Source organism: Phaseolus vulgaris, chromosome 3 (assembly GCF_000499845.2).
Source record: "Phaseolus vulgaris cultivar G19833 chromosome 3, P. vulgaris v2.0, whole genome shotgun sequence".
NCBI classification, from domain to species: domain Eukaryota; kingdom Viridiplantae; phylum Streptophyta; class Magnoliopsida; order Fabales; family Fabaceae; genus Phaseolus; species Phaseolus vulgaris.
The window spans coordinates 20860000-20885264 of NC_023757.2; the positions used below are offsets into that span (position 1 = coordinate 20860000).

At 36.6% G+C, this 25265-nt stretch overlaps 1 protein-coding gene across 22 annotated transcripts; it reads right to left on the bottom strand.

Moving 5' to 3' along the window:
* Window positions 1–320: 320 nt before the first annotated feature.
* Window positions 321–15587, bottom strand: LOC137806842 (uncharacterized). Of its 22 annotated transcripts, none has more exons than XM_068607156.1 (18): window positions 15149–15415; window positions 14069–14116; window positions 12739–12822; window positions 12098–12181; window positions 10534–10768; window positions 10275–10372; window positions 10147–10191; window positions 9322–9407; window positions 9118–9238; window positions 8678–8887; window positions 3913–4052; window positions 3616–3813; window positions 3349–3454; window positions 3102–3267; window positions 1323–2343; window positions 1142–1241; window positions 794–833; window positions 321–616 (listed from the first exon to the last, which is right to left on the bottom strand). In XM_068607156.1, exons 8-15 carry the CDS (start codon window positions 9360–9362, stop codon window positions 2282–2284), a joined length of 1044 nt encoding a protein of 347 aa, XP_068463257.1. In that variant the 5' UTR covers window positions 9363–9407; window positions 10147–10191; window positions 10275–10372; window positions 10534–10768; window positions 12098–12181; window positions 12739–12822; window positions 14069–14116; window positions 15149–15415; the 3' UTR covers window positions 321–616; window positions 794–833; window positions 1142–1241; window positions 1323–2281. The 22 variants fall into 22 exon arrangements, with proteins under 22 accessions (XP_068463257.1, XP_068463266.1, XP_068463255.1 ...); XM_068607165.1 differs by having other exon boundaries at window positions 3364–3454; window positions 15149–15410; XM_068607154.1 differs by lacking the exon at window positions 10147–10191 and having other exon boundaries at window positions 15149–15414.
* Window positions 15588–25265: the final 9678 nt, after the last annotated feature.

Here is a 25265-nt window from a genome sequence, read left to right on the forward strand (position 1 = left end):
ATAGAAAATTGTAAAAAAGAAAAAAATGTAATAATTTTTAAAAATATGAAAATTGTTTAAAAGTTCTACATTTATAAAGATGTCTTATAAATAAAAATCATATTTTAAAACTTATTCTTACCTCATTATAATCTACATTTAAAATATCCTAAAAATATTAAATCTATTTTACTTCACTTTTAATTTTCACAATATAAATCACATCAAAAGTCAACACAGACTTTATTATCGCAAGAATAAGATAATAATACATTTATTACAAGAATAAGATAATAATGCATGGTGAAATCACTGCTCAATTAACATACTTTAAGTGGGGATGATAATTAATTAAAAAAATCATGTAAATCACAAATAAACCTATTACATGAGTATGTATAAAATATTGAACCATATAGATATACAACTCAACTTTTCTAATATTGTTAAAAGACCTAATATTCTTTCTTAGATTGCCAATAATTAATTGAGCTCATTTGGAATATTTACAATACATTATTTCCCCTGTCTAACTATTTAAATGAAGAAAAATAAAAAGTAATTACATTGAAATCTAATTCTCTTTTTCTAACATCAAAAAATCCTTTATTTTCCCATCAAAGATTTCTACCAAAACCTGCAAAAACACAAGAAAAACTATTCCATGATTTTAATCATATCCACAAATCTAAAATAAAATGTATATCATGTTAAAAATAACGTTACTTCTAATATCATGATTAGATAAATTTACAATAGTCTCATAAATATAAAGACACTAACCACAAAAATTCTACAAACTTGCTTCACTTACAAGTTCGTGAGAAACCTTATGCCGGTTAAGTCTTTTAGACCTGCAAACCAAGTTAGAAAAGAAACATGCAATTGAGTAGTTGTGGTTTAGTCGAGAAATAAAATATCACATTATCATTACATCATAAACCTTGAAGTCTCTTAAATAACTTCTTCAAATTCAATTTTCATATTTCATTATACTTCTTAATTAATAGATAAAATAATGATAGTTAATAAAAAGCTAGCTTTGCTAACTATTTAACATCATGTTCATGGATAAAATATAAAGAATTCAAACTTTCCAATATCATGTCCAGAATCTAAAACCACACGAACAATCCACTATAAATTTAAGAAATGAACTCACCTTTCGGAAATATATTTATGAACCTCTTCCTTCTTGTCAGGACCATAAACATACCACTTTTCTTCTAGTGCTTTGGCAATTTCATCCTCTATTTTAATTTCTGCGTGTTGCTTTCTTTTAGAAAACTTGCTAAACCCCAATCATAATTCTATAAACATTTCAAATGGATTTTAAGTGTTACCTTGCAAAATAACAGTATATTCACTACTGCAACTTCTAAAATTCCAGAATGCTTGATCGTTATTGCCTACTGTACCGATCAGGTAATCGGAAGTGATGACGTGACGGCAAGCGATAATATAGGCGTGTTGAGCGGGACATCTGGCTGACAAAAGGGAAGGACATCGTGTGTAGTCACCAATTGTTGGCTTGGCGTTCTCCGATCTCTAGTATGTATAACCGGCGGTCACCAAGTTTGCGTCATAGTCGCCGTATGTGAGTTCTAGGAGATCAGGTGGTTAGAGACCGCCGAAAGGGGCACATCGCCGAAAGATCAGGAAGGCTTGCTTAAGGCTTTCAAGAGGTACAAGTACGGAGGACGAGGTTATCAGATGATAACTCCCTAGCCAGAGGTCGGGGCAAGGGAACAGTTTTCCAGAACATGCATGATGTGCAAGTGAAGCAGATCGTGATAGCGGCAGGCGAGACCACAGAGAAGGTGTGCATGGTGACACCCCGCACTCACCGCTTAAGGGGTCGCGCTCCAAGGAAGCTGTGTACCAAGTCACTCCTTGCATGGGTAACTTAGTCGAATAGCTGGAAGAGTAGAAGTGACGCTCAAGTGGAGAGGGATCCAGATGGTGACACGTGTACAGTTGGATGTGAGCCACGTGTCCAGAGGTGTAACCGTCAGGAGAGAGAAACGCTCAGGTATATAAGGAACTCTTAACAGACTTTCGAGGTACGCTTTTCAGAACACTGAGATTCACTGCGCACGGTTCCTTGAGTTTTGATATTCTTTCTGAGTATTTGGTGATTCCGTCACTGACTTGAGCGTCGAAGCGCGATCGGCCGCAGTGGCACCACTCTGTTTTCCGCAGGTTCTTGAGAAGAATTGAGACGCGAAGGACAGAGGCTAACGTGGTGCAAAGCTGATCGAGAAGGAGAAACCTTTGACGTGGCAAGACTCTTGCACTCAGGTCAACCGGCTGGATCATCTACAAATTCAGGTTTGATCCTCAAAGCATCACAACCTAATTTCGCTGTAACATTAAAAGAACAAATGACAACCTTTACAATAGCAAAAAATTAAATTCTTACAAGATATCAAGCAACAATATGTACCCAAACTTTCCATTCCAAGAGCAGTAATATATTTATGAAACCATTTCAAAAATAAATGCTTTGCAGCAAACAATCATTTTTCATAAGAAAATGGTGAATTTAAATCAAATGGAATTTAAAACCTTATATGATGTTGCATAATTGAATGTTATTGTGTATTATGTGAAAACTTTAGGCGTTATAACATAATGATTAATTTACATAGCCCGTATAATACCTTTTGGAAGTGCACCCTTTAAATTATTTCTTTATCAAACCAAGACCTAGCTAAATGTTTAGTAAAATACAAAATTGATGAATTTAAACTGAGAAATTAAACATTTTATAGGATGTTGTGTAAGTGAATGTTGTTGTGCAAGAGAAACATGTTATAAAATGATAAAAGCATATAGTGCAAACAAAATTATTGTAAAACCTAAGACTAAACCTATGTACCAATAGATGTTTGTCATACATATTAGTTATTTTTCATCCTAGTGTGATCATAAAACAAAACCAACATTTTATTCTGCTTTTAGGATCTTTTGCTAATGATTGCTTGTTTACAACTTGGATAACTTTGAACTATGGATTTATGTATCACACCAAAACATTTTGACCTAAGAAAGTGGGAAGAACTTTAGGCAAGATAACATCAATGATGATAATAATTCATAATCGATTAATCATGACATACCTTTTTGAGTTATGCCCTTTAACCCAAGCATATCAGTGTGTGCTTCATCAACCTCAATTCTTATTTTTGAAAGAAGAGCTTCATGCTCCTCCATCGGAAAGGGAGACACACTTGAATGAACAACTTTGGCCTTCTCACTCCGCAACTTCTTCTCAAGACACTTTACCTGTAAATAACATGCACATGAAATTATTATGAACACAATATAACAGCAGCAAGGATAATCCATATACAAAGAGCATAATACCTTTGTTTCTATTACCTTTTCCTTAGTTGCAGCAACCTTATGTTTTGCTTCTTTCACTTCTTTTGCATGTCTTGAATTTTCCTCATGAATATAACTCCTCAGTTTCCTGGACATATTAAGCAAGTTTCCAACCAATTTAAATGATATTAAGACAACAAAAAATGGAAGAAAAAAAAGACAACAAAAAGAAGGATAAAGTGGTGAAAGTAATAAAACGAAAGAATACAAAGAAAAAGGATATTTTCTAACTAGACTTGAAATACTTACTCAGTGTTCAGAGCTTCGTCACAAAGAAAAGTCATCAGTTTAAACTTTTTAGACAAATCCAACTTATAATATTCACTGATTCCTTCTTGAAGCCAATCCAAAGGAAAATCATTTAATATATGATACGATTTCATGATTAAATCTTCCCCATGTTTCAACCATGAATTATTTCCATCCCTAGTAGGTAAGGATGGAGACCTACATCAAAGTCATCCATTTGGAACTTTAATTCAAGTATCTCATAGAAAAAAATTAATCACCCAAAACTCCAAACAAAAGTTGTAAGAGATAACTCACTCATTTCTCGAATTGTTTAGGATCAAGTCCAACACTCTAATATGAAATTCAATCAAGAAGGTGTTTTCTCCATGCATGTTTTGTTTACATACTAATTCTTCTAGTATGGCTTCGGCTTCTCCTTCCTTGAGATCGAGAGCCTGATTAAAATTACACACAAGAATAAATGTGAAGGAATACTTAATAAATATATTATGAATGGCAGCAATATCATAACCATAAAACAATAATTACGCATGTGATAATAATGTCATTATTTCTAGAATATATAATTTAATGTAACAGGAGGGAATATTATTCATGGTGAAACCATTAAATGACCAACTACAAAATCATCGAAAACTTGACTTTTAAGTTGTATAATATTTGATAAAAATAGTGGAAAGAAATAGATGAAATATATTTCTGAGATATCTTACAAATGTGATTACAGTCTCTATTTATAGACTGTTTTACAACCTAATTAAAGAAAGAAATAATAGACAATGAAAGCCAGAAATAATGAGTGTTTAAAGCTGTACAAATCAAATAAAATCAAATCACTACCAAATCTGTCCTAATAAATATAAAATGGAATCTGCACTTAATTATAACATAATTCTCCTGATTATGCAACACTCCCCCTCAAGTTGGTGAATGTATATCTATCATTCCCAACTTGCAAGTAAGATCTTCGAATTGTTTTGTGGAAAGTCCCTTAGTAAACATATCTGCCAATTGGAGTCTTGAAGGGATGTACTCAGTGGCTATAAGACCATCATCCAACTTCTCTTTAATAAAGTGTCGGTCTATCTCTACGTGCTTTGTTCGATCATGTTGAACCGGATTGTGTGCAATACTGATAGCGGACTTATTATCACATGCCAAACCCATAGGAGCTTCATATTTTATTTTTAGGTCATCAAGTATAATCTTCATCCATAAGAGTTCACACACCCCTTGAGCCATGGCTCTAAATTCTGCCTCTGCACTTGATCTTGCAACTACATTTTGCTTCTTGCTCCTCCATGTCACTAGATTTCCACCCAAGAACATGCAGTACCCTGTGGTGGATCTCCTATCAACAATCGATCCTGCATAGTCAGCATCAGTATATACTTTCATGGATAAGTTTTCCCCCTTTTTGAATAGCAATCCTTTTCCTGGAAAGGCTTTTAAGTACTGAATAATTTTATCTACTGCCTGCAAGTGTCTTTCTCTTGGATCATGCATAAATTGACTAACCACACTAACTGCATAGGCTATATCTGGCCTAGTGTGTGAAAGATAAATGAGTTTTCCCACAAGTCTTTGATATTGTGTCTTCTCCACTTTTGGGTTTTCCTCATCATTCCCAATCCTATGATTTTGCTCTATTGGCACTCCAGTGGGCTTACAACCCAACTTACCAATCTCTTTGAGAAGATCAAGGATGTATTTCCTTTGAGAAATAAAGATGCCCTGTCTCGAGTAAGCAACCTCTATCCCAAGGAAGTACTTTAGCTTCCCAAGATCCTTCATTTCAAATTGAGCAGCTAGTCTCTCCCTCAAATTTTGTTTTTCAATCTCATCATCACCTGTAATAATCATATCATCTACATAGACCAAAAGTAGAGTGAGTTTACCATTCTGAGAATGTTTTATAAACAAAGTATGGTCACCTTGGCTTTGTCGGTACCCCAAAGATACCATAGCTTGAGTAAACCTTCCAAACCAAGCACGAGGTGATTGTTTAAGACCATATAGGGCCTTCTTAAGTCTGCACGCCTTATTCCCTTCATTAACAATACCATAACCAGGTGGAATCTCCATGTATACTTCTTCCTCCAAGCTTCCATGCAAGAAGGCATTTTTAACATCAAATTGATGCATTGCCCAACCAAAGTGTGCTGCCAGGGAGAGAATAATCCTGACGGTATTCATTTTTGCCACTGGAGCAAAAGTCTCCTCATAATCGATCCCATAGGTTTGAGTGTACCCTTTTGCAACCAACCTTGCTTTATACCGATCGAGTGTGCCATCAGACTTATACTTAACTGTGTATATCCACCTACAACCCACTGCTTTCTTATCTTTTGGTCTCTCTACAATTTCCCAAGTCTCATTCCTTTCTAACGCGCTCATTTCTTCATTCATGGCTCGAATCCAGTTCTCATCTTTTAAGGCTTCTTGTACCGATGAAGGGATTTTGATAGAATCAATAGCTGAAAGAAAACTCTGGTGCTGCATAGAAAGTTTTTCTGTAGACACAAATTGGGATATAGGATATTTGGCACAAGATCTTTTTTCATTTCTCAAGGCAATAGGTAAATCATTTAGGTTAGGTTCAAAAGCAGTATTTAAGGTGTCCTCAAGAGTCTCACTGGTATGAGTTCTTACCTCCGGTTCAGACAATTGAAGTTGTTGTTCGACCAGGACGGGTTCTTGTTGCCTTCGCTGATATTGTTTTCCAAAATATTTGTCTTCATTATTCTTCTCTGGTAATGATGTTGGTGCAGGGTCTTTGTCATCCTCCCTAAGAACGAAATCCTGCAACAAAGGAAAAGGTGGCAACTCAAGGTCCTCAGCTTCTTGAATACTCTCCCCCTGAAGCTGAGAACTAGGAAAGAAAGACTCTGTTTCATGGAAGGTGACATCTTTGGAAATATACACTTTACGACTTTGAGGATGATAACATTTGTACCCCTTTTTGTTGGGGGCATAACCGATGAAGACACATTTGATGGCACGAGGATCTAACTTACCCCGATAAGGACTATGAACATGGACAAAAGCAGGACAACCAAAGACACGATTCTGAAGACTATTCAACATGGGAATAGAAGGATAGAATGTGGTCATAACCTGAATAGGAGTAACACCCTCTAAAACCCGAAAGGGTAATCTATTAATCAAATAAGTGGCAGTCAGGACTGCTTCCCCCCAGTAAGATCTAGGAACAGATGTTTGGAAAAGTAAAGCTCGAGTAACCTCAAGGAGATGACGATTTTTCCTTTCAGCAACCCCATTTTGTTGAGGAGTGTCCACACAGGTTAATTCATGAACAACTCCATTTTCCTCAAGGAACTTGGAAAGGTTTTGGTTCACATATTCTCTTCCATTATCAGAACGCAATCTCTTAATTGGACTTTCAAATTGTGTTTGAATCATTCTGTAAAACTTTACAAACAAGTGAAAAACTTCAGACTTATCTTTCATGAGGAATATCCAAGTAACCCGAGTACAATCATCAATAAATGAAACAAACCATTTTGCACCCGAGATATTAGGAATAGGTGAAGGTCCCCATACATCTGAATGAATAAGATCAAAAGGTATAGAACTTTTATTACCATTGGGAGGAAAAGTTGTCCGATGGTGTTTAGCAAACTGACAAACATCACAATGAAATGACTCAGCAGACACTTTTGTAAATAAAACAGGAAATAAGGACTTTAGGGTACTAAATGGAGGATGACCAAGACGTCTGTGTTGAAGCCATATTTGAGAGGATGACCAAGATTCACGACCTTGCTGAAAATTAGAAGTGTGTGCCTGTAGTCTAGCACCCTTTTTACTTTCTTCATGTTGTAAATAATATAACCCGCCCTGCTCTTTAGCAATTCCAATAGTCTTCCCCGTGGCAAGATCCTGAAAAACACAATGGGAAGGGAAAAATACCACTGCACAATTTAAATCTTGGGTAATCTTTTGAATAGACAAGAGGTTATTGGATAGTTTGGGAACATGAAGCACATTTTTTAAAGGAAATGAAGGTTGAAGGTGAATGTTACCACAACCATTAATGGGGGTAGTGGAACCATTAGCAACAGTAATATATGGCTTACCGGATAAAGTAGTGTAGGATGAAAAAAAAGAGGAATGAGGTGTCATATGATCAGTAGCACCAGAGTCTATAATCCAGATATTTTTCAGTACTAGAAGCATTAAAGGATAAAAAACTAGAACTCTTACCACTCATAGTAAAGGAACAATAGCTAGATGGCTTACTAAGGGAGTCCATGAGAGTTCAAAACCAACTTTTTTCAGATTGGCAAAATTTGATCCTGTTCACGCACAAAAAAAAAAATCCGCCGGAAAAATTTTCCGGTGGCGGTTTCCGGCGAGCAGTGGCAGTTCTGGCGAGCGACGGAAGTGGTGGTCGGCGGTGGTCAATGGCGGTGGCAGTAACGGTCAATGGTGCAAGGTGGTGGTGGTGATCAATGGAGAAAGGATAAGGAAAATAAAAAGTTGCAGCAATGAAGGCTGTCCAACAAAAAAAATAATTGCAGCAATGAAGGCTGTCAAGAAAAATGATTACAACAATGAAGGCTGTCAAGGAAAATGATTACAGCAATGAAGGCTAAAAAAAAAATTGCGGAAGCAGAGTCTCCTAGATCAGGAGCTCTGATACCAAGTGGAAAGAAATAGATGAAATATATTTCTGAGATATCTTACAAATGTGATTACAGTCTCTATTTATAGACTGTTTTACAACCTAATTAAAGAAAGAAATAATAGACAATGAAAGCCAGAAATAATGAGTGTTTAAAGCTGTACAAATCAAATAAAATCAAATCACTACCAAATCTGTCCTAATAAATATAAAATGGAATCTGCACTTAATTATAACATAATTCTCCTGATTATGCAACAAAAATAATTAGTCCCAATTTTGTAATATCACTCTATAACAACAAAGGAATTTGTCAATTGTGTTTATTCAGTCAATCAACTATTAAATACAGTAATGAATTACAATTAATCAAACAAAACATCAAGACAAATTGTTAACATGAAACCATACCTTTCCAAACACTTTGCAAAACTCTAAAAGTTGCAAAGCATTTCCAACATCTTTGGAGGGTACCTCAATGCCAAATATTTCTTTCAACTTTGTGCCAGGGGATAAAAGAATTTCCTCCTCAATTGTTTTGCTCTCTTCTTGGAAGGGGGCATCATTTGTATCTATACAATTTTCTTTTCCAAATTCTCCTGAGAAATGTACTTCAAGTTTCTGCAATAAATAACAAAAATGAACATGAACCACCAACTATAAGGTCATCTCATAAAAAGCATATCATGAAACACATCTTCGCTCATATAATCATCATATAATCATGAATTTGCACAATTAAACAAGAGATCATTTTTAACCAAATCTATCAAAAAGAGAAGATTTTAGAAAAAAAAGCATATTTTTTTCTCAATAACTTCATTTGATGGTAAGATACTCATGCCACTGACCTTATTTAATCCTGAAACTTCCGAAGCCTTCTTAACCGCAAGCATTTCCGCTGCAGACTTAAAACCAGATTCTTTGGCATTACGGTATAGGGGAGCAGTAGGTTGCTCACCTCGTTTTTTCCTACAGTATGAAACTCTCCTGTCATATTGAACTTATAGATATCGTATGAAACACAAATAGTAAAAACGAAAAAAAAAACTCACTGCATAAGCTGCAGTTGCAAAACCCTCGACACTTTGGACATATCCAATCAGCCAAATGTGTCAGTTCTTCAACATTCTCCCCATACCTAATTCACGGTACCAAAATCCTCATGAGAGAAAGAAAATACATATACACTAGTATTGTATCATTATACTTAGGATTCCCTCTAAAAGTATAGCACATTGGACCCTGTATTTAGAACATTTTGTTCACATTTACAAAAACAATATTAGTCATAGTTTTAGAAGGGATGCTGATATCTTAACATTGACTACAATAAAAAACTCTCTTAACAAACAAATAAATTAATATTTTTTGAATAGTGTTATTTACTGTGTGCAATGTTAACAAAACTTTTTCTTTTTAGAAAATTTGAAATTGTTTGTTGCATTGCAAGTTGCTACGAAATTCATTGTTTTGCAACTATAGTTGAAGCACACAGCAACCACCAAAATGTATTATTTTTTTTTTTCTGTACAAGGCATAGGTATCCAGCATAATCAACAATCTAACTCAAGTTAGGCAGAACCACTATAAAAAAACAAGAAAGTTATTGATGGTCCTACCCTGTTCACACAAGATAGTCTATCATGAGGGATACTGGTGACATGTACAAAGAAAAAAAACAAGATATTTTTGTGATTTCTTCGGATACTTGTTGCAAAAACATGGATCTTTGGACCATGTTGCAAATTAAAAAAGGCTTTGCCATAAACATGGCCAAAAACAAGGCCTTTAGCTCCTCTATGACCTTCCACTATTCCCACATCTTCATATATTTCTTTGATATGATGCATGTGATAGGTGGGAGTATAGGAGTAAACCTTGTTGAGATGTCTTCTTCCACAGTGGTGCTAAGCATATCAAGCCTTTATGAAAAAACCATGGGATAATTTTGAAATTACAAATCTAAAATAAAAAGAAAACCCAAGATTTATAATGTTGAACTAACCTAGTCAAGAGGCACTTGTGGCAGTACTTAATCGGACAAGGTTTCCCTTTCTTCAAGTTCTTGCATGTTGCAGCAAAATCCTCTTTCTTTTTCCGGCACTTCACAGTTGAAAACCAACGAAACAAAAATGTTAGTGTCCAAATGCACAACAAAATCAAGAAACAAACTGAACAACAAAGAGTAAACACAAAACCACCACACTCCAAAATGAAAAATGAAAAATTGGGCAACACAAAATAAAATAAAAATATAAAAGTACTTGGTGGCAAGATTTCCCATTTGTCCCTATTTGAACGGGACAAGAATTTGAACGTTTTAATTTCTCGCCACTGGCCAACCCCTCCTCGAAGTTCTTATTTGTAGAAAACAATCGGTTATCCATGTTGAAATAGGAAAAGGAATTCCCTCCTTGAATGGTGAGGTGAAGAGAGCAACAAAGGGAAGACGGCTGGTTTGCAATTTTGGTAGGGTACTTCTGTCTTCCTTTCCCCATACTATTTATAATATAAACTTTATTAATTACAGTAATAAATGTATTAAATTATTTTGATCAATCTATTAATGTATTAAATCTAAATCTGAACAATTTTCAGACACAAATGTTATTCTAATTTACTATAAGTCATCTATTAAATGTCAAGTGGATTACAGTGGAAGTTCAAGGTCAATCTAAATGCAACTGAAAATAATTAAACATGGAATTAGCCATGGTTTTATATTCCAAAACCAACAAACATACTGTCATACCCAAAAAGAAGACTGAGACAATTCAAGAGTATATTGTTTACAAATGCTGAAAAGACAAGCTGGGTGCTTCGATTTTGTCAAAAAGAATCTTGAAAAAAGCGTAATCATAAATGCTAAGGATAGGGATAGAAGTTGTAAGCCTAAGATGAGGTCAAAATCCGTGATATACCAACAAATGATCATAAATGTAGTTTAAAAATTAAATAAATAGTAATAAATGAGAAAAGAATACAAGGGAACCTAATGTGGTTAAAACAGCTCATAATACAGAGAGTGATGATAGTGTATGCACAGGGGAATAGATGAACCAGCAGCATAAATTTACCCATCCTATTATACCCATACACTCATTTTTCGATTACATTAAAATTAGATAAATGCCATTATTTTCTTTTCCCGTAGCATACTTCTATAAGAATCAATTTTAGAACAGGAGAAGAAGAATGATGTCTCATCCCTGAAGCAACACAGATAAAATGATGTCTCAAAACTGAGGATCATATAACAGGGTACAGAAGAAGAATGCTTAAATTCCATTTGCAACAAGTGTATGTAGTGGCAATCTAGTTGTTTAACTAAGGTATGGATGAAGATTGTTAAGAGTATCTCTAGTTTGGAAAAAATTAACATGCATTCTCCTAATAGTTTAAGTTTATGTGATGGTTGGTTAATGACAAGTATATCATTATGTATAAAGAAGGATTAATCTTTTCCCATGTTCAGAGTCAAATCACCCCAAATTTAAGCCTTGTTAAGACTATCTCTAGCATGAAAAAAATTCACATGCATTCTCCTAATAGTTTAAGTTTATGTGATGGTTGGTTAATCACAAATATATCATTATGTATTAAGAAGGATTCATTTTTGCTCTTGTTCAGAGCCAAATCATCCCAGATTTAAGCTTTGAAATTGGTTCAAGTACTGTGTTGTGTTTCATTTCAAACACAAGCAGAGAACAGAGAAAAGGAAATGTTACTTTTATCTTTCGTTTAATTCCTAAAAGTATGAAAATGAAGTATTAATATACAAAAAATAAAAAGTACCAAATTGACTATTCACTAATTCAAATAACATACATGGTCATATAAGAATATTTGTTTCCATGACTCATCCAAATGCTGCTCATCTCCATACCAATATCTGGTAAAATCACTCTTCACCTGTAAAAGCACAGGACAACACATGATACATTTAATGTTCAAAACCACCTATGTTAGACAGACAAGCTGTGAGTAGAATTGAATGCTTACAGGGAAAATTGAAACTAATGTTAATAGAATAAAAAACAGTTTGAAAACTATGGATGGACTTGATATTGAGTGCATAAAATGACTATTTATAGAAATGAACTATTTCCTTGGCAGAACTACACCTATATGCCATTGCCAATTTTGGCATGATCCATGGACACTACATAAAATGAACTCTGTACTATAAGGTTTATTTAACAATATATTATTAGTCCAGAATAAAAAAAGGTAATTTGGCAGGAACAATTAGCAAATGAGTTCAATCTTGTTAAAATCCTACAACTAAGGTTAAACGACATTTCATATCCGATTAATTGTTTGTATACAGTTTGACACGTGCATATCAGCCAACTCAACTACTGAGCGTTTTAGACTATACATCCAATTGACCATTTTCGATAACACATTATGAGTAATTTAAATTGAAACCAACAATGACAGTAAGCATGAATCTACCAAGAGATTACCTGCTTAAGAATTGGGGTTGCACATTTTTCTGTCAAGATTTTAGCATCTGAATATGTGAAGCACGCTGGCATGAGTTGTGCATACTGCAAAAAAGATGGTTCAGTGACAGAATATTAACAATACACAGAGCATTTGACCCAGAGGACCATTCAATCAAAACATCAGTGCATAAAGAGAAACATGAAACAACTGTTAAGACTCAAGCAGCGTCTAGTCTCAGACAGTTTAAGCATATTAGATGACATTTACACTACGTTTTAATAATAACAACCAAGATTAAGTTTTGAAGTAATAACAGAGTTAAACAACATATGCTTTGGAACTTGCTAAATCAATTAAAGAGCTTAATGAATTTATATTACCTAACCTCCTATAAGACAAAAACAGCATGCCGGCTAGCATATATAATTTGTTTTTATCAACAAGTATTATCCAGCATCCAACGTGCTGTTTTCTGAAAGGATTTACTTTCTGGTAAGATCTGTATTAAAATAAGGTGAATATTTTTACTTGCTTTAATTTAAGATTGAATATAATGTAAATGGCAATTATATAACACATATAAAAGGAAATATATTACACGTTATCCCCAAGACACATTGTACATTTAATTTCCTTTTTTGAAGTGTCCAGCACTTATCAATAAACCGAAGATAAACATAAGCAGACCAACAAGAAAGAACCAAAAGCTATTTGGAGTAACTTTCTACAAGAATATTAAAGATTACAAGAAGATCTGCTTCACTTTTCTGAGAATCAAAGATTTGTTTCAGTATCCACAATCAAATGTCTTACCATGAACACATTCTTGAAGCCTAAACAATACGAACAACATCGAAGACAAGAACAACATCAACACAACAAATACACAATTTTTATAAGTAATACATGATGTCAAAGAAAGCAAAAGCAGCTTAGTGTCAGAGAATACTTGGTCTTCTTAGTCTCAAGGAGAGATTTTACGGGGGTTTTCCAGGAGTGAGATTGTGTACTCAGTAAAAAGTGATAAAACGAGTTTTCTCTGCTCTTTTAGTGTACTTGAGACTGTCTATGCGGATAAATCTTTACAATTTAGTTTTGCGAACATCATTTTATCAAAAGTCTTTTAAAAGCATAAACATTCATACATTACACTGTCGACTATCAACCCTCCCCCTCTAGAGTTGACTTATTTTTCAGCGACAACATGAACATTAGGAAAGGGTCTAACCATGACTCTTTTGCACAATTTTGTTACGATGATTGTCTATCTAGTAAATTTATTTACTGTGTACCTTAAGTGGCATTCCAATAACTGCAAAAGAGAAGTCATATATTAACATAACTCACCCTTCGAATCCATGGAGAAGATTAAAATATGCTGCCCAAAAACTGTAGCTGTATGAAATAAAAAGATCAGCACTTAATGTATTACATGAAATCAATGAATAAAAAATTGAGGTGGTAGTCCCACATCTAGACCAATCATGCCAATTAAATCCTGCAACCATTAACAATATCCTAAGAAAAAATAACCCATCAACCAGTTGCAAATTTTATGTTGTGAGGGCAAGGACAATCATGTAAAGCAGTGAATCAATAAGCTGAGATGAGGGATATTAACCAGAACTTAACAATATACAATAGTTCCCTCAAAGAGTAGGGACATGTTACAAACAAATCAAAAATGCACCAGCAAATTTCAATTGTGCCAAGACAGATTGAAAGAAATCACATTTACAACTGTGTAAAACCTATTCACTTTGCAGTATATATCATCAATAGTTCAATATTTCTTTTCTTAAATACTTCACAAAATACCAATATAAACAGTAAAGTACAAGATATTGAAATCCAAATTCTCATAAACTCTCAAACAAAAAGTATTCATCTGGTTTCTCTGGTATTGTTGAAATAATAACTGAAATTTATTAGAACCAGGCGAACCTACTAGAATAAGTAATAAGTAATATTTCATCTTAGCAAATTGACGTTAAGCATAAGGTTGCCCCCACACATATATAAGTTGCACTCCAAGACTTGATACTTGCAATGTGGGACTTCCAAACTTTTCTCCTGTAACCTCAGAGGGATTAACTTTGCCAAGAAGTGAAGTTTACAAGCAGACTCTAGTTTATTGGAGAAAGTCAATTCATTTTAACTACATTCTTTATAAATATTTAAAGTGAAATTAATTCAAAGAACAGCATCAAAGTATTTATTAGATAACTGCTTATGATGTAAGTATTCATGCACAAGTTATTTCTATTATTGGAATTTAATCTTATAAATGATCTAATATAAACCCTAAGCAGAAATAAACAGTAAAGTACTTCCTCCAAACTCATCTTAGGGTTCGGTCAGTTCGGTCAGTTACAGTTCATATATTGAGAAAAGAAAAAGATGTGTTTCTATGAGAAAAGAAAATACCATTGAAACCAAGCTGAAGATTGGCACCAGCATTTGGCAGAATCCGAGATGAAGAAGCAGGCAGTGACCGAGTTGATCGGTGGGTAGGGATGAGTTGTATGAGGAAGACCGAATAACTGGTGACCGGAGAAGACAGTAGCTCCACCACACATATATGACTGAGATGTCTTTCTGTTAATCGCTTCACCTTTCCTTCTTTCTTCTCCTTTCAAAACAATTCTTATCATACACAAGTTTCCATAAAAAACATCAACATGTCTAAATCTTTATTCTTTTAGATCAATTTTGCAAAATTGAGAGAATAAATATATAAGTTTTTTTAACACTGGATTACATATATTTGTTTTTTAAAATAATAAATATCATACTTTTTGTTCTTTTTTCTATTTATTTTTTATTTTTCCAGTGTTTTTTCATAACTGAATTTATTTTTAGGTTTAATATTTCTTCTCATTGTGGTTAAGAGAATGATGATTTGAAAGTTGGAATTTGACACATGACTCATTCATGGGAACAGCTGTCCATCTAAGCTAAGCTTCTAAACCAAGTATTACTTTATTTAATAATTATAATTAAAATAAAATAATGGTACTTATAATTTAATAAAGTAATGATAATTATAATTAAAAGAATGTAATGATGATTATAATTAAAATAGAGTAATGATAATTATAATAAAATAAAATGATAATAGTTATAATTATGATTAAAATAAAGTAATGATAATTATAATAGTTAAAATAATGATAATAAAATTAAAGTAAAATAATAATTATTATAATAAATAATTATAATTATAATAAAATAAAGTAATGATAATTATAATAAATAAAATGATAATAGTCACAATTATAATTAAAATAAAGTAATGATAGGAGTTGGGGGTAGAGTAGGTGGTTTCTTTTGGGTTTTTATATGTGTATGGGGAAATGAATTTTTTGTCTCTATCGTTCTGCAGAAGGGTTGTATCATCCTTAAATGAGTCGGTTTAATTTAGTTGTTTCTTCCTGATAAAAAAAACTTGAGATTTTTTATTTTATTGGATTGTACGACTAAGTTGTGCCCGTTTATGAATGTAGAAGAGATTGTAATCATAAAAGCCTTGTAAGAGGCCCGATGAGTAAGGAAAATCATGGTTCGAGTCAGCATCTCTATGGAGGTAGCCCAATGGGACAACCATGCTTGAGAATGGATCGCCGAAAATCATGAAGAAAGGGAAAGGTGTGGAGCAAGAGGAAGGGACTCAAGAAGATGACGGAACAGAAGGAGATACATGGTTCTGTGCATCCGCTATAAAATTTACAGGAGAGGGGGGACTAAAGGCAAGAAGTATGTATAATTCTCCTTTACGAAGGAGAAAGAAGAAAATTTTGTCTGAACTAGGGGATTCGGTACCCAATCCGAGACGGTCAACAAGGATTAATGCGAGACTTCAGAAGGCTGGTGCAAAACTGGTTCGTGGGGACGGTGTTTCGATGGAATCAATCTCTGATAAGGACATCAATCTGTGCAACTCCTGTTGGTGCTCCTATCGTGCTGCGGATGATCCTATCAACCTGTGGGAATCTGGAAAGCGGTGTGGGATAGCATGCCGAGGAGATGAAGATGAAGCCATTAATGAATATGAGAGAATGGAAGCAAGGGATGAAGAGGTGGTGAACTGCAACAAGAAGGGGGATGTAAAAGGTGATTAATGTTAATTGTGAATTTCAATATTAGAGGTATGGGGGGGAGCATCAAAACAAGTTATTTGAGACGTATCATAGGGTGTGAAGGAGCAGAATTTGTCTGTATTCAAGAAACTAAATCGAAAATGTTTTCTGATGCTAAGTGCTTTTCTTTGTGGGGGAATAACAATATTGGGTGGTTACATTATGAAGGTGATAACGGAAGTGGTAGCATTCTGTCAATGTGGCATAAAGAGGCCTTCAGTTACGATAGTCATGTCATGGGAAAGGGGTTCATTGTGGTGTTTGGTTATTATTCAAAAACCAACATAAGATGTGTAGTGGTAAATGTGTATGCTGCATGTAATCTGAGTGATAAGAGGTTACTTTGGGAGGAGTTGTCTAATATTAAAGCGTCTTCACAGGATATGGTATGGTGTATGTGTGGTGATTTTAATGCCATTAGAAGACGAGGTGAAAGGAAAGGAAGTAAGGATAGGGTTGACCAATCAAGTGAGATGGATGGGTTTAACAGGTTCATTGATACAAACCTGCTGCTTGATATACCTATTGTGGGTAAAAAATTCACATGGTTCAAATCTAATGGCTCGGCGAAAAGCAGACTGGATAGGGTGCTTGTTACGGAAGAGTGGTTGGATCATTGGCCTATGAGCAAACAATATGTTCAACAAAGGGAAGTATCTGACCATTGTGCTATTGTGGTCAAATCTATGGCTAAAGATTGGGGGCCTAAGCCTTTCCGAACAATCGATGCCTGGATGTTGGAAAAAGGTTTTAGTGAGATGTTAAAGGAAAAATGGTCCTCTTACGATGTCCAGGGGTGTGAATTCGTTAAGTGTAAAGAGAAGTTGAAGCGGATGAAGGGTGATCTAAAAGCATGGAATAGGGATGTCTTTGGTAATATTCATTCCAAGAAGAGGGAGATATTGCAGGCAATTGCGAATTTTGATAACCAAGATTGTCTCAGTAACCTTATGGAAAGTGATAGGGCTAAGAGGTGTGAGTTGATTGGTTGTCTGAGGGATATTGACAAGAAGCTGGAGTCTGTCATGTGTCAAAAGGCTAGAGTAAACTGGCTTAAGTATGGGGACTCATGTACTAAGTTCTATTACTCAACTCTGAGGTGGAGACGTTTGAGGAATGAAGTAAAATGTGTGGAGGTAGGGGATCAATGGTGTGAAGAACCTAGTACAGTTCGCCTGGAAGCCAAGAAGATCTTTGAGAAGAGGTTTAAAGCAACTAAAGATTTTGGAGTACGTCTTGATGGGGTTGAGTTTAAATCCCTCTCAGAGGAAGACAATGCGAGTCTGATAGCTAGTTTTACTGAGGAAGAAATAAGGAATGCAGTGTGGCAGTGCGAAGGCACAAAGAGTCCAGGCCCTGATGGGTTCAATTTTAATTTCCTTAAGAAAAGTTGGGACTTCATTAAAGAAGACATTGTGGCAGCGGTGTGTCTTTTTCATGAAAAAGGGTGTATACCGAAGGGCTGTAACGCCTCTTTCATGGCTTTGATTCCTAAAGTAAGGGATCCGTTCACTTTCGAGCAATATAGGCCAATATCTCTGGTGGGAGTTGTATGTAAGATCATAGCAAAGGTGATGGCGGAAAGGATTAAGAAAGTGCTATCGGCTGTTATCGATGAAAGTTAGTCGGCTTTCTTAAAGAACAGAGGAATTCTTGACAGTGTCCTTTTGGCCAATGAAACGGTGGAGGATCTAAAGAGGGGAGGGAGGAGCGGTTTGTGTTTAAAAGTGGACTTTGAAAAAGCGTATGATTCAGTAAGATGGGAGTTCCTGTATGATATGTTACAGAGGTTGGGGTTCCACAAGAGGTGGATTATGTGGGTTCAGGGGTGTATGGAAAGTGCAACGGTGTCAGTACTCGTAAATGGGAGTCCTACGGAAGAATTTAAACCATCAAGGGGGCTAAGGCAGGGTGACCCTTTAGCTCCATTTCTCTTTTTAGTGGTTGCTGAAGGCATGGCAGGGCTAGTAAGGCAAGCTGTGAAGGCTGATTTATTAAAGGGCCTTAAGATCGGAAGAAAGGAGGTTGAATTGAGTCTTCTCCAGTTTGCAGATGACACCTTGTTCCTATGTGAGAATTCTTATGCCAATATAGTCACTCTCAAGGCTATCCTTAGGGGATTTGAGCTGGCATCTGGCCTGAAGATCAATTTCCATAAGTCAAAGATAGTTGGTATCAATGTCCCCCCAACGTGATTTGGAGTGTTACGCAAAGACTCTGAATTGTGATCAAATGGGAATCCCATTTACTTATTTGGGATTAGAAGTGGAGGGTAATCCAAGGAAGAAGAAGTTTTGGGAGCCGGTTCTGAACAAGCTGAAATCGAGGCTTAGTGTATGGAAAGGACGTTTTTTGTCTATGGCTGGTAGAATTTGTTTAATAAAATCTGTTATCACGGCTATTCCGCTCTACTATCTGTCTCTTTTCAAAGCACCGGACTCGGTATGCAAAAGTATCATCAGCATCCAAAGAAGGTTTCTTTGGGGATGGGGCAAGGAGAAGATACCGATATCATGGGTAAGCTGGAAAATCATATGTAAACCGAGGGAGGCAGGTGGTCTAGGTATAAGAGATATTCGGAAGTTTAATGTAGCACTTCTAGCTAAGTGGAGATGGCGGTGTATTTCGAGTGAGAAAGGAAAATGGAAAGAATGCCTGGACTCTAAGTATGATTTGAAACATGGTGGTAATCATACATCTATGAGACTACAATCCTGGTGGTGGAAAGACCTTGGGAAGGTTTGTGGGGAGGGCGACGGAGATGGGTGGTTTCAAAAAGCTGTGGGGTGGAAAGTAGGAAGGGGTGATAAAGCAAGGTTTTGGGAGGATGTATGGTTAGGAAATGTCAACTTAAAGACATTGTTCCCTAGATTGTATTCTGTGTCGTTGAACCAAGGTCAGAAGGTGGAGGAGGTAGGTATGTGGGACGACGCGAGGTGGAGGTGGTGTTTAAGATGGAGGCGTACAAGATTTGAGTGGGAAATCCCGATGGAAGAGGAGCTCGGTATACTCTTAACTAGAGCCATCATCATTAAGGATGTAAAGGATATACAGGTATGGTCAGGTGATAAATCTGGATGTTATAATGTCAGTTTTGCTTATGTTTGCCTTGATAAAATTGATAGGGGACCACACTATGATGCCTTTAAGTATTTATGGATGGCTAAGGCGTTCCCTAACGTGTTAACCACATCATGGAGGGTTTTGATGGGCAGAATGCCAACTAGGGTGTCTTTGGGCAGGAGAGGAGTTGTGTTAAGCACACTAGTGTGTCCGATGTGCCAGACAAAGGAGGAATCATGCCAGCATCTGTTCTTGGAATGTAAGATTGCAATACATGTATGGGCTTTATGCTTCAGATGGAGTGGACTAGTGTTTGTCCAACATAATGACATTATGGCCCACTTTGTGAGTTTCCATTTAATGCAGAGTAGCAAGATACAAAATGAGGTTTGGAAAGGTGTGTGGGCAGCCATAGTATGGTGCTTATGGGAGCATAGAAACCTAGTGGTGTTCAATCAAGGAGTAGCTGATGCGGAAGAAGTGTTTCACAATGCCCAACTCAAATCGTGGTTATGGCTGAAAAATAAGGCACAACATTTCAATTACTCTTTTGCTGAATGGATGATGAATCCTCTGGTGTGCATCACCACCTGCAAATGAGTAAGGCAGAGGACATCAGCGAAGGTATCAGGGGAAGGGGAAGAGCTGGCTGAATGCAGTGTTGGAGCAGGCTTTCATTCGAAGGAAGGAGGGTCTGGGATCACATTGACAGAGGAGGTGAAATGCTGGATGCAGGGAGAGAATACCTTGGCATAGGATCTCAAGCAATATGCTGCAGTTGTGGTTTTACTGCAACCTGCAGGGTTAGTGAATCATTCTAGGCGTGAGGTGGAATGGTGTTAGAGGGTCTAATGCCTAGCTGTTTGTCACGCGTGCTTGGACGCCACTGCAGATCCAAAGACCCTAAAAGGGTTGTGAAGTATGAGAGGTGTGCATGGTTTGGCTTTTGGCACTACATGGTTCGACTTTTAAGTGTGGAATGTTTAGTGGCTGCTCGTCTTTTGTGGGTTGGAAAAGGAACAATTGATAACCATATAGAGCAGTATATGGCCTTCTTATATCAGATACACTCAATGTGTGCGTAGTCGGTGGTCGCCGAAGGTATCCAAAGGTCAACATGATCGCCGGTTGATGAAGCGGCGTTCTCCATGTCAACATGATCGCCGATCGATGAAGTGGCGTTCTCCATATGTGTGGAGTTAGACATGGTCAACTTGATCGCCGGTCGATGAAACGGCGATCTCCATGCTTGCGTAGTCGGTGGTCGTCGAAGTTATGCAAAGGTCAACATGATCGTCGGTCGATGAAACGACGATTTCCATGCGTGTGTAGTCGGTGGTCGTCGAAATTGGTCAACATGATCGCCGGTTGATGAAGCGATGTTGTCAACATGATCGCCGATCGATGAAGCGACGTTCTCCATATATGTGTAGTCGGTGGTCGTCGAAGTTAGACAAGGTCTACATGATCGCCGGTCGATGAAACAGCGATCTCCATGCATGCATAGTCGGTGGTCGTCGAAGTTATGCAAAGATCAACATGATCGCCGGTTGATGAAACGATGATCTCCATGTGTGCGTGTGGCGTGGTGAATGTAGGTGGCCTCGGTTCTGGGTGTTTTGGTAAAGCTGAATGATGCTATGAGGTAACCTGTTGGTTATTTTTTGGGTATGGTTCTCTCACTTTAAGGTTGTTATGATCCAACCATAAAGGAGAGTTTCTTTTGTGAATGAAATAGGAAGTCCACTTCTGGTCACTGTATATGGGTTGGGATACCCCTGAAGTATCCCTTTAATTTTATTTATTCATTGCTGATAAAAAAAAAGTATTGACATATTTATATTTTACTTTTAGTTCAATAAAAAAAACTACATTAATTCTTAATAAAAATCTTTAATTCCATTGATTTTGTTTCACACTTCATTAATAATTATAGAAGTATATAATTTTAATAATTGTCCTGTGTGTTTATTAGAGAAAAAGTTAACGCAAATAATCTTTAATGAAATTTTTTATCATCTTTGTAAATATAAAATTCTTAGTTATTCGGTTTTGTAATTTTTTTTTAAGAATAAGATAATAATGCATGGTTAAATCACTACTCAATTATAACATTCCTTCCTAGGTGGGATGAAACTCTAATATTTTAAACGTACATATTAGATCTTCTAACATGCTTCAGCTTTTCCTTTTTGAAATAAAGAGCTTAATTAAAATTACACAATTAAATAGATGCGAAGAAATACTTGATAAATATATTATGAATGGCTGCAACATCACAATAATAATTAAAACAATAATTATGCCTGTGATAATAATACCATTATTTTTAGAATATATAATTTAATATAACAAAGTGAACATCATGTGAAACCATCCAATTAAACGATAACTACAAAATTAAATTTTTAAATTGCACGATATTTGATAGAAATAATTAGTTTTAATTTTGTAATATCACTATGTATAATCAAAGACTTAATTTTGATTTTTTTTATCAGCAAAAGAATTAATTAAAATTAAAGGGATACTTTAGGGGTATCCCAACCCTTATACAAACACCAGCAGCTAGTCTAATAAACAATACCCTACATAGTATCTAGCCAAAGTTAAGCTTTTATCCTACATTTGGTTTCCAAACAGAACATATAAAAGCAGGGGTCAAAGTCCCCATCCTCAGCATAGCAGAGTAATTCAGCCCACAATTTCAGCACCTTACGGGATCAAGCATGTATACACCTCACTCATTTGGTCCTTCCCTTCTAAGCACTGGAGCTCAAACATAACGGCAACCAATCCAGGATTAAGGTCCAACACGTCTTTTCTTATTGCAAACAATTCCATCTGACGACGAAGTTCATGCAGAATTCGAATTTTGTTGATAGAGGGACCCATTCTAACACTAGCATCTCTTTCAAGCACAAAGCTCATCAATCAAGTCCTCACCCAATTTCTCTGCTCTTTTGTTCTCTGTACCTTAGACGACACCCTCTCCAATGCACACATAAATGAGAATTCTCTTCCTTATGGCAGCATACTCAATGGAGATTAGGAGAGTCTCTTTTGTGAGGAGTGAAATTTTCCTGTTGTGATTCTCCTTCTTAGATGAGTCAACAAACCCATCCATTGGGGGCAACTTGTGAGCAGAATCTCTGATTCTCTTACAAATGCCATCCGTGTCTTCATCCAGCTTCCTTCGGTCTAGCTTACAGAGATGATCTCTGCTAGTGTGTCAAGCTATTCTTCTTCATTCTTCTTCACTCTCACAAGAACATCCTCTATCTTGTTCACATCCAGCCTCAACTTCTCCAACTTCCCATCAACTAATTCATCTCTTCCCCTTTCATGAATTTTGCTACTTGCATTTATCAACTGCTTTTGCAAAACAGATATTGCTTACATCTTGTTTGCTCGCATCAACATTTTAATTGTTCCTGCCGCCTCAGAGCAATCTGCTAGAAGGATTATTCTTCTTTAACACTGTACTCTAACAGAAATCCCAGCAGCTACTGATTTGTGATCCCCTTCACTATAGCACTCCTTCCAAAGCCAGCACAAGACCTTTGGCTTTAGTTCCTTCCAGTAGTCAGTTGTTATGTGCATTGTGTTCAGCGGCTAGCACAACGCACCAGCTGTCCCCCCCTATTTCATCCGCTTGACTCCACCCATCCCGATCCACTATGGCAATCCTATGACATCTACCACTTCTATCCTTTTATATATTCCCCCTCATCAGAACCCGCCTATACAGCACTAACACATAGAACCGGTGCTGGTATTCCCATTGGTAGGCTCCATTGCAGACCATGCCCATTGGTATTCCCACCTAGTACCATCTGCAGTCAAACTGTAGCACCATCCACTCCAGATTTACCACTTCCACCATGGACCTACTGTAAACATGTCACTTCCTTATTCCAACCAGAATGGCTATTACCCAGTCCTTAACCTCCTTCTTTCCAGCAGCACCACCATTAGCCAGTCTAGCCTGCTATATTCCTCCCCTTGTTATTTGATACTGCAAATGCAGGTCAGCGGGTTCATAACCCATTCTGCATAGGAGTAAAAGAATTTATTTTCCTTGTGTTTCAACCATAACCACGATTTAAGTTGGGCATTGTGAAAAAATTCTTCTGCATCTACAACTCTTTGGTTAAAGATAATTGAGTTTCTATGTTCCCATAGACATCGGACTACAACTGCCCACACACCTTTGCAGACCAGGTTTTGTTTATAGGAGTGTTGGGGCAGGGAAAAACCTTCAAAATTGGTCATAAGATTATTGTGTTGGACAGACCATATACCAACCCATCTGAAGCATGAGTCCCACACCCGTACTGCATACTTACATTCTACAAAGAGGTGCTGACACGATTCCTCCTTAATTTGGCAAAGGGCACATTCTGTGGTGTTCACCATCACCCCTCTCTTACTCAAACACTCCCTTGTTGGTAATCTACCCCAAAGCACTCTCCGCACAGTGATCAACACATTAGGAAAAGCTTTTGTCTTCCAGAGACAGCCAAAAGGCGAGATTTGTGTACCTCCTTTGGGCTCTTCTAGGCATTTATATGCAGACTTCACTGTAAAGCTCCCTGATTCGTCACTCCTCCATACTTGCTTATCCTGTTCATCCTTTTTAATAGTGACCATGGAAATAAGCACACCAAACTCAGTTTCGAGGGGGACCTCCCACTCAAATCTGTTACGTCTCCACCTTAACTTCCACTGCCACACTGACTCCTCCCACATCCCAACCTCTCCCACCGTCTGGCCCTGGTGTAGTGACAGAGAGAATAGTCTAGGAAACAAAGCCTTAAGGCTGGCATTCCTAGAATCTTGCTTTGTCTCCCTTCCCTACTTTCCAGGCAACTTCTTTTTTAAACCACCCCTCTCCCCCTCCCTGCCAGCAAACCTTCACTAGATCTCTCCACCACCAAGATTGATGGTTCAGTGGGGTGTGGTTTCCATCTTGCTCCGTACCATACTTTGACTCCAAACACTCTTTCCATTTCCCTTTCTCGTTCGATATACATCTCCACTTCCACTTAGCTAAAAGTGCTATATTGAACTTTCGAATGTCACGAATGCCTAAACCTCCTTTTACAAATGTTTTTCCAGCTTATCCATGATATCGGCTTATTATCCTTTCCCTATCCCCACAAGAACCTCCTTTGAATGGTGATGATGCTTTTGCATACCGACTCCAGTGCTTTAAACAGAGAGAGGTAGTAGAGCGGTACCGTAGTGATGACAGATTTCACCAAACATACTCTGCTTGCCATAGATAGGAATCTCCCTTTCCATACGCTAAGTCTAGACTTCAGTTTATTCAGGACAGG